The sequence below is a fragment of the Sinocyclocheilus rhinocerous genome, unplaced genomic scaffold (genome assembly GCF_001515625.1).
Source record: "Sinocyclocheilus rhinocerous isolate Xijiao unplaced genomic scaffold, SAMN03320098_v1.1 scaffold1367, whole genome shotgun sequence".
NCBI lineage: Eukaryota > Metazoa > Chordata > Actinopteri > Cypriniformes > Cyprinidae > Sinocyclocheilus > Sinocyclocheilus rhinocerous.
In genome coordinates, this window is record NW_015631710.1 from 135,998 (window position 1) to 147,267 (window position 11,270).

General features: G+C 36.9%; 1 protein-coding gene across 3 annotated transcripts in view; it reads right to left on the bottom strand.

The window, feature by feature from the left end:
* LOC107741823 (DNA-binding protein RFX7-like) overlaps nucleotides 1-8,396 on the bottom strand; it is a 16,140-nt gene extending 7,744 nt beyond the window's left edge. For 2 of the 3 annotated variants that reach the window (XM_016554603.1, XM_016554601.1), the window contains exons 1-2: nucleotides 4,415-4,756; nucleotides 1,706-1,739 (exon numbers count right to left, since the gene is read on the bottom strand). In XM_016554603.1, the coding sequence (XP_016410089.1) occupies nucleotides 1,706-1,739; nucleotides 4,415-4,530 (150 nt within the window). In that variant the 5' untranslated portion in view covers nucleotides 4,531-4,756. Of the gene's footprint in view, nucleotides 1-1,705; nucleotides 1,740-4,414; nucleotides 4,757-7,923 lie in introns of those variants that run through there. The other variant, XM_016554602.1, reaches the window with a different exon arrangement.
* Nucleotides 8,397-11,270: the final 2,874 nt, after the last annotated feature.

Below are 11,270 nucleotides of genomic sequence, written 5' to 3' on the forward strand. Positions count from 1 at the left end.
AAAAACATGTTAGTTCTTTGTTTAAAATGTAAAAAAAAACATGTTAGTTCTTTGTTTAAAATGTAAAAAAAAACATGTTAGTTCTTTGTTTAAAATGTAAAAAAAAACATGTTAGTTCTTTGTTTAAAATGTAAAAAAAAACATGTTAGTTCTTTGTTTAAAATGTAAAAAAAAACATGTTAGTTCTTTGTTTAAAATGTAAAAAAAAAAGATGTTAGTAGTTTAAAATGTTAAAAATGTGTATTTTGTTTAATATGTTTTAATAAAACATGTTAGTACTTTAAAATGTTAAAAACGTGTTAGTACTTTAAAATGTTAAAAACGTGTTAGTAAATAATTGCTAAAAATATATTAAAGAATTTGCGTTAACAGTCATGATTTTTCAAAGTTGTAAATAAAACAGAGTACGTTTGACAAGAAAATACTATTTCAGTCTTTCTAAATCTAAATTTTACATTTAACTCAATGTGTTGCTGTGATTGTGAAATTTACTAGCAATTTTGGAGTGAAAATTCTACAAATTCTACAAACATGCAAAGGAAGAATTATGACAAATACATCATCCATCTAAGAAAGATATAGCAGGACACTACGATACTCCCTGTTGACTAATAACTATGGATTATTTGACGATGACAACTGCTGTAGAAAATGCTGTTTTGATAAAAGTGAGTGGCCTTTAGATGACACACACACGCTGGAACTAAAAATAAATCACACTGTCAGACAGTAATGAACATCACTAACATATTCTTTACACGATCAGAATAATCTCAAAATGAACACATTCTCCAAATATGACTCACAAACTAATGACCACATTCACAAATGCAAAACAATTCATAAACACGTTTTCTACATTTAAAAACTGAATGCTGAATCTGCATTTTTAAATGTCTTGTTCAATGTTTTTAATAATGTACTACCATAATACTCACACTATTCCTACAGCATGCAGTATGTCTCCGGTGGAGATGTAATACTCCTATGATCTTCTACACCAGCATAAGTGTGCATTATACAACCAGAGCACTTGACACACAATACTGCATCCCACAATGCAATGTGCTCAGCTTGACCTTCCATTTCCAGTGTGATGAATGAACCAGATGCTGGTTTATCTGGTTCATCAGTGGCTGATGCTGATAAATAGATAGCTGGGAAGCCAAAGGCCAGAGTTACACTGATATTTAAAATATTTATTCATTACTTAATGCCATATCAGCAGAAAAAGCTATTGTAAATTCAGTAGTAGAAATAAATAAAAAAATGTCACAAAAAAATCATAGTAAAACCTTTAGTTTGATATTTGATAGAAAATCTAAAATATTCACAGGAAAAGTCTTTTTTTATTTTAAAGTCTGTTAATGAAAAAATATTTATAACACAATTATAGCAACATTATTAATGTAATACTTGCCCAATATTATCTCTAAAAATACTAATTCATTTTAGAAACAGTGGCAACTGCAATATGATAAGACTTTATTATTCATAAATAGGCTAGTTACATTTATAAATAATATTTAAAATCCTCAACCAATGATTACGGTTTAAGGTTTATATTGCAACTTGCTGCATTAATATAGAACACATCTGCATTATAATGCAGAATCTCAAATTAGAGTCCAAACTACCTGTCTGATAATACAAAACTGGAAGCACATTGCCTAAATGTTTATAATTAATGGCATGAGAGACTTACCAATATACTCTCCACTTTTGATTGTACTGATTTGCTGTAAAACAAGAAAAACTGATTATTAGACTGGTTGTGCTTCAAGTATGAACACAATGAAAAAAAAAACAAGACATGCTGTTGAGTTCCTGATAACAGGCAGGGTGTTTTTTGGAGTTGGTTGCGCTTGTTTAAGATAAAAGAATTCGTAGAAAGAAAGAAAAAACACCGGCTCTTCTTTAATTCTTAATGACAGTGTCAAAGGTAGAGTTCTGGTAGAGACAGCTGTCTATTCATTTAACAGGTTTGTTGGTTCTGGAGAAATTAAGCTTTTATGGACATCGCATGTTAAGTGCATGTAGATCATCTAAAATCATTTTCATGTCTGATTTTTATGGGAAATGAGGTACAAGTGGACTTTCAAAATCAATCAGACGTCGCATTTAACTGAAATCAGACATTGCATGCAATGATATCAGATAATCCATGCAATGTGATTAGACATCATCCCCATGCAATGAAATCATACATCCGTTGCAACTAAAATCAGACATCCAAATGCAATTAAATTAGAGAGACTTTGTACTGAGATCAGATATTACTTGCATCTGAAATCAGAAATGCCATTGCAATGACATCAGAAGATCCATGCAATAAAATCAGACACCGTCCCCATGCAATAGAATCAGACATCATATCCAAGCAATTAAAACAGACATCCCAATGCAATTATAAATCAGACATAATCACATGCACTGAAATCAGATATTACTTGTCATTGCATGGCATATCTGATTTAAAATGCAAGCAATATCTGATTTCAGTTCATGAGATTATGCCTGATTTCCAATTTCATTGCATTGGGTTGAATGATTTCATTGCTTGGATATGATGTCTGATTTTATTGCATGAGGACTTTGTTTGATTTTGTCTAATTGATTTTCTGAAGTCATTGCATGATATGTCAGATGTCACTGCATGGTATATCTGATTTCAGTGCATGTCTGATTTATAATTGCATTGGGATATCTGTTTTAATTGCTCGGATATGATGTCTGATTCTATTACATGGGGACGGTGTCTGATTTTATTGCATGGATTTTCTGATGTCACTACACGGGATGTCTGATTTCATTGTGTTTGGATGTCTGATTCTGTTGCAATGGATGCATGATTTTATTGCATGGGGTGGGGATGGTGTCTGATTTTATCTCGTTGATTTTCTGATGTAATTGCATGCCATATCTGATTTAAAATGCATCTCGTTCAATGACATCAGAAAATCAATGAGATTATTGCAATAAAATCATGCATCCATTGCAACTGAAATCAGACATTCAAATGCAATAAAATTAAATATCAGACATAATCACATGCATTGAGATTATACATTACATGGATGCCACAGAATGAAATCAGACATCCTATGCAATTACATCCCAAGCAGTGACATCAAAAAATCCATGCAAGAAAATCAGATATCATATGTAAGCAATGAAATCAGACATCCCAATGCAAATGAAATTAGAAATCAGACATAATCACATGCAGTGACATTAGAAAATCCATGCAATAAAATCAGACATCATATCCAAGCAATAAAATCTGACAATCTAATGCAGTCATAAACACCATAATCACATGCACTCAAATCAGATATGCCATGCAATGAAATCATACAATCCATGGAATGAAATCAGATATTATTTGAAATCAGATTTGACATGCATTGAAATCAAACATCCCATGCAGTGACATCAGAAAATCCGACAATCTAATGCAGTCATAGAATAATAATCACATGCACTGAAATATGCCATGCAACAAAATCATAATCCATGGAATGAAATCAGACATCCCCATGCAGTGACATCAGAAAATCCATGCAATAAAATCAGACATCCAAAATCAATGGAAGTAGAAATAGCAATGCAATGCAATGACATCATATATATCACTTGCATTTTGAAATCAGCTGTACCATGCAATTAAATCAGACATCAGATACAAGCAATGAAATCAGACAATCGAATGCAATTATAAACCAGCCATAATCACATGCACTCAAATCAGATATGCCATGCAACGAAATCATCCAATCAATGCACTGAAATCAGACATCCCATGCAGTGACATCAGAAAATCCATGCAATAAAATCAGACATCCAAATGCAATTGAAGTAGAAATAGCAATGCAATGACATCATATAATCACTGACATTTGAAATCAGCTGTACCATGCAATGGAATCAGACAATCGAATGCAATTATAAACCAGCCATAATCACATGCACTCAAATCAGATATGCCATGCAACGAAATCATCCAATCAATGCACTGAAATCAGACATCCCATGCAGTGACATCAGAAAATCCATGCAATAAAATCAGACATCCAAATGCAATTGAAGTAGAAATAGCAATGCAATGACATCATATAATCACTGACATTTGAAATCAGCTGTACCATGCAATGGAATCAGACAATCGAATGCAATTATAAACCAGCCATAATCACATGCACTGAAAGCAGATATGCATTGCAACTATATGTAGGCCTGCCGTCCATTTGACATCAGACATCCTATGTAAACAGTCAAACATCACATGCAATGGAAATCAGACATCCCGTTACAAGCACGCAAGGTGCCGCGTCTCCCTCTCTCTCTGAGCGCAGAGATGTGTGTGAGATGTGCTGGACTGTTTTTGAGATCGGACACTGATCGGATCTCTTACCAAATGGAATTCTTGATCTTGTTGTACTGCAGCGCCGTCGCTTCGGGGCTCTGCAGGGACGCTCCGGGAGCACCGGGCTGTTGTTGTTGATCATCAGCCATCACGGTGAGATTCATGCATGGGAGGAGGAGGAGGAAGAGGAAGAGGAGGACAGCTTCAGCATGTAGGCCTCATTTGAGCGCATAACGCCCGGAGCCGTGGTGAGACGAGCCTTTTACCGGGAGCACGGACCGAGCAGCGCGGGCGGATTCGGACGCATAAACGGGCGAGAACGCGGCGGAAAAACACGGAGCTTCTCGGAGCGGCGGACAGAGACAGCAGCAGCAGCCGCCACGGACCGAGCTGCAGGCGGTGCAGGCGGATGCGCACGAGCGCACTCCGGAGAGACAACAGCTTCAGAAATGAGGGGTTTTTACCTAACCTACCTAACCCTATACAAAAGGTCAAGACGTAATACTGTAGTACTTTGCTATACAAATACGTACTAAAGAGTGCATTGGTATACCATGGCCAAAACGTGGTATTACCATGGTACATTTTAGTACTAGCGAATAGATTTTTAGAAGACAGATTTTCGTGTATTTACATCTGGGACTACTGTATGTCCAAAAACCTGTTAATACTATGGGATCAGTTCGCTTGATTTGAAAATGACTGAATTAAAAGCTGAAATCACCTACATTGTGGGAACCTTTGGGAGGAAGACGGGTTAATAAAATCTTCATTAAAATCTAAAAGTGTCTAAAGGTTACTGTAGGGATTTGGGAAGGAGGTAGTAATTATCATTAGCCTAATTTAAAACAAGTGCTAAGAACATAGTGCCATATAATGAAAGAGGTCAACCAGACTGCATAAAAGCCTTTATTTTATTGTATTGAAATTATTAGGCTAATACACCATGTTTATTTATTGATTTGTGAAAGGAATGAAAACGAGCCTGTGAGGGATAATAGTTTGGAAAGTTGTGAAAATGAGATTTGTGACGTATATCCCTCTCAGCCTCGTTTTCATCCGCGTTCAGTTCAATATGGCGCCTGCCATGAGTAAGGTCGCTTTCCAATGAAGCTCTTTAAACCTCCAATTTGAGTCTGAATACAGCAAAAATAATTCTACACTGCCCTCTGCTGGTGACACGCAATAGAAACACACAGCATTGACTGGAACTCTACTGCCGCCTACTGTTGATGCACAATAATACAACACGAGCCTCTACTGCCCTCTGCTGCTGATCAACAATACAACAACACAAATAACATCACTGCACCCTGCTGGTGGTATATTCTCCTACATCATATTTATGCTTATATTATGACCAATTTTATATTCAAAGCAACTTGTTTGATTGCACCAGCATGTCTTCTGCACTACAATATGTAGTATATTGCAGTCTATTTCTAACTGCATGCATTTTTTTAAATAAATAGGAAGAATTTCACTCATAGATGATCTTTAAATCATGAAAATAATTTGAAATGCATTCATATGTCAAATGTCCCATAAGCGATATCTCGTAATCTCTTCTCAAGTGTTGTTTATTAAAGTTATAATGAGGTCAGAGGTTTGGCCATGAAAAATGTGTGCTTTTTTAAAAACCTGCATATCAAAATTGCATTTTGCAGTATTTTATTATTAGAGTGCATAATCCAATTCCTATGCATTCAGTTTGTAATCTTTCAATAAAAAGCATTTCAGATTTTATAGTCTGTCTTTGATGTGAATGTTTGCGCTGAAGAGGTCTGTTGGTCTGGTGGAGGAGAGACGGAGACTCGACCTGACAACTGAGTCTGTGACAGTGTCAAAACACACACACACACACACACACACACACACACACACATGCATTGGGTTGAATGATTTCATTGCTTGGATATGATGTCTGATTTTATTGCATGAGGACTTTGTTTGATTTTGTCTAATTGATTTTCTGAAGTCATTGCATGATATGTCAGATGTCACTGCATGGTATATCTGATTTCAGTGCATGTCTGATTTATAATTGCATTGGGATATCTGTTTTAATTGCTCGGATATGATGTCTGATTCTATTACATGGGGACGGTGTCTGATTTTATTGCATGGATTTTCTGATGTCACTACACGGGATGTCTGATTTCATTGTGTTTGGATGTCTGATTCTGTTGCAATGGATGCATGATTTTATTGCATGGGGTGGGGATGGTGTCTGATTTTATCTCGTTGATTTTCTGATGTAATTGCATGCCATATCTGATTTAAAATGCATCTCGTTCAATGACATCAGAAAATCAATGAGATTATTGCAATAAAATCATGCATCCATTGCAACTGAAATCAGACATTCAAATGCAATAAAATTAAATATCAGACATAATCACATGCATTGAGATTATACATTACATGGATGCCACAGAATGAAATCAGACATCCTATGCAATTACATCCCAAGCAGTGACATCAAAAAATCCATGCAAGAAAATCAGATATCATATGTAAGCAATGAAATCAGACATCCCAATGCAAATGAAATTAGAAATCAGACATAATCACATGCAGTGACATTAGAAAATCCATGCAATAAAATCAGACATCATATCCAAGCAATAAAATCTGACAATCAAATGCAGTCATAAACACCATAATCACATGCACTCAAATCAGATATGCCATGCAATGAAATCATACAATCCATGGAATGAAATCAGATATTATTTGAAATCAGATTTGACATGCATTGAAATCAAACATCCCATGCAGTGACATCAGAAAATCCGACAATCTAATGCAGTCATAGAATAATAATCACATGCACTGAAATATGCCATGCAACAAAATCATAATCCATGGAATGAAATCAGACATCCCCATGCAGTGAAATCAGATTTGACATGCACTGAAATCAGAAAATCCATGCAATAAAATCAGACATCCAAAATCAATGGAAGTAGAAATAGCAATGCAATGCAATGACATCATATATATCACTTGCATTTTGAAATCAGCTGTACCATGCAATTAAATCAGACATCAGATACAAGCAATGAAATCAGACAATCGAATGCAATTATAAACCAGCCATAATCACATGCACTCAAATCAGATATGCCATGCAACGAAATCATCCAATCAATGCACTGAAATCAGACATCCCATGCAGTGACATCAGAAAATCCATGCAATAAAATCAGACATCCAAATGCAATTGAAGTAGAAATAGCAATGCAATGACATCATATAATCACTGACATTTGAAATCAGCTGTACCATGCAATGGAATCAGACAATCGAATGCAATTATAAACCAGCCATAATCACATGCACTGAAAGCAGATATGCATTGCAACTATATGTAGGCCTGCCGTCCATTTGACATCAGACATCCTATGTAAACAGTCAAACATCACATGCAATGGAAATCAGACATCCCGTTACAAGCACGCAAGGTGCCGCGTCTCCCTCTCTCTCTGAGCGCAGAGATGTGTGTGAGATGTGCTGGACTGTTTTTGAGATCGGACACTGATCGGATCTCTTACCAAATGGAATTCTTGATCTTGTTGTACTGCAGCGCCGTCGCTTCGGGGCTCTGCAGGGACGCTCCGGGAGCACCGGGCTGTTGTTGTTGATCATCAGCCATCACGGTGAGATTTATGCATGGGAGGAGGAGGAGGAGCAGGAGGAAGAGGAGGACAGCTTCAGCGTGTAGGCCTCATTTGAGCGCATAACGCCCGGAGCCGTGGTGAGACGAGCCTTTTACCGGGAGCACGGACCGAGCAGCGCGGGCGGATTCGGACGCATAAACGGGCGAGAACGCGGCGGAAAAACACGGAGCTTCTCGGAGCGGCGGACAGAGACAGCAGCAGCAGCCGCCACGGACCGAGCTGCAGGCGGAGACTGCGCATGCGCACGAGCGCACTCCGGAGAGACAACAGCTTCAGAAATGAGGGGTTTTTACCTAACCCTAACTTACCTATACAAAAGGTCAAGACGTAATACTGTAGTACTTTGCTATACAAATACGTACTAAAGAGTGCATTGGTATACCATGGCCAAAACGTGGTATTACCATGGTACATTTTAGTACTAGCGAATAGATTTTTAGAAGACAGATTTTCGTGTATTTACATCTGGGACTACTGTATGTCCAAAAACCTGTTAATACTATGGGATCAGTTCGCTTGATTTGAAAATGAATTAAAAGCTGAAATCACCTACATTGTGGGAACCTTTGGGAGGAAGACGGGTTAATAAAATCTTCATTAAAATCTAAAAGTGTCTAAAGGTTACTGTAGGGATTTGGGAAGGAGGTAGTAATTATCATTAGCCTAATTTAAAACAAGTGCTAAGAACATAGTGCCATATAATGAAAGAGGTCAACCAGACTGCATAAAAGCCTTTATTTTATTGTATTGAAATTATTAGGCTAATACACCATGTTTATTTATTGATTTGTGAAAGGAATGAAAACGAGCCTGTGAGGGATAATAGTTTGGAAAGTTGTGAAAATGAGATTTGTGACGTATATCCCTCTCAGCCTCGTTTTCATCCGCGTTCAGTTCAATATGGCGCCTGCCATGAGTAAGGTCGCTTTCCAATGAAGCTCTTTAAACCTCCAATTTGAGTCTGAATACAGCAAAAATAATTCTACACTGCCCTCTGCTGGTGACACGCAATAGAAACACACAGCATTGACTGGAACTCTACTGCCGCCTACTGTTGATGCACAATAATACAACACGAGCCTCTACTGCCCTCTGCTGCTGATCAACAATACAACAACACAAATAACATCACTGCACCCTGCTGGTGGTATATTCTCCTACATCATATTTATGCTTATATTATGACCAATTTTATATTCAAAGCAACTTGTTTGATTGCACCAGCATGTCTTCTGCACTACAATATGTAGTATATTGCAGTCTATTTCTAACTGCATGCATTTTTTTAAATAAATAGGAAGAATTTCACTCATAGATGATCTTTAAATCATGAAAATAATTTGAAATGCATTCATATGTCAAATGTCCCATAAGCGATATCTCGTAATCTCTTCTCAAGTGTTGTTTATTAAAGTTATAATGAGGTCAGAGGTTTGGCCATGAAAAATGTGTGCTTTTTTAAAAACCTGCATATCAAAATTGCATTTTGCAGTATTTTATTATTAGAGTGCATAATCCAATTCCTATGCATTCAGTTTGTAATCTTTCAATAAAAAGCATTTCAGATTTTATAGTCTGTCTTTGATGTGAATGTTTGCGCTGAAGAGGTCTGTTGGTCTGGTGGAGGAGAGACGGAGACTCGACCTGACAACTGAGTCTGTGACAGTGTCAAAACACACACACACACACACACACACACACACACACACAGAGCTGCAGGCGGAGACTGCGCATGCGCACGAGCGCACTCCGGAGAGACAACAGCTTCAGAAATGAGGGGTTTTTACCTAACCCTAACTTACCTATACAAAAGGTCAAGACGTAATACTGTAGTACTTTGCTATACAAATACGTACTAAAGAGTGCATTGGTATACCATGGCCAAAACGTGGTATTACCATGGTACATTTTAGTACTAGCGAATAGATTTTTAGAAGACAGATTTTCGTGTATTTACATCTGGGACTACTGTATGTCCAAAAACCTGTTAATACTATGGGATCAGTTCGCTTGATTTGAAAATGAATTAAAAGCTGAAATCACCTACATTGTGGGAACCTTTGGGAGGAAGACGGGTTAATAAAATCTTCATTAAAATCTAAAAGTGTCTAAAGGTTACTGTAGGGATTTGGGAAGGAGGTAGTAATTATCATTAGCCTAATTTAAAACAAGTGCTAAGAAACCATACTGCCATATAATGAAAGAGGTCAACCAGACTGCATAAAAGCCTTTATTTTATTGTATTGACATTATTAGGCTAATACACCATGTTTATTTATTGATTTGTGAAAGGAATGAAAACGAGCCTGTGAGGGATAATAGTTTGGAAAGTTGTGAAAATGAGATTTGTGACGTATATCCCTCTCAGCCTCGTTTTCATCCGCGTTCAGTTCAATATGGCGCCTGCCATGAGTAAGGTCGCTTTCCAATGAAGCTCTTTAAACCTCCAATTTGAGTCTGAATACAGCAAAAATAATTCTACACTGCCCTCTGCTGGTGACACGCAATAGAAACACACAGCATTGACTGGAACTCTACTGCCGCCTACTGTTGATGCACAATAATACAACACGAGCCTCTACTGCCCTCTGCTGCTGATCAACAATACAACAACACAAATAACATCACTGCACCCTGCTGGTGGTATATTCTCCTACATCATATTTATGCTTATATTATGACCAATTTTATATTCAAAGCAACTTGTTTGATTGCACCAGCATGTCTTCTGCACTACAATATGTAGTATATTGCAGTCTATTTCTAACTGCATGCATTTTTTTAAATAAATAGGAAGAATTTCACTCATAGATGATCTTTAAATCATGAAAATAATTTGAAATGCATTCATATGTCAAATGTCCCATAAGCGATATCTCGTAATCTCTTCTCAAGTGTTGTTTATTAAAGTTATAATGAGGTCAGAGGTTTGGCCATGAAAAATGTGTGCTTTTTTAAAAACCTGCATATCAAAATTGCATTTTGCAGTATTTTATTATTAGAGTGCATAATCCAATTCCTATGCATTCAGTTTGTAATCTTTCAATAAAAAGCATTTCAGATTTTATAGTCTGTCTTTGATGTGAATGTTTGCGCTGAAGAGGTCTGTTGGTCTGGTGGAGGAGAGACGGAGACTCGACCTGACAACTGAGTCTGTGACAGTGTCAAAACACACACACACACACACACACACACACACACACACAAAGCATTCACACAAA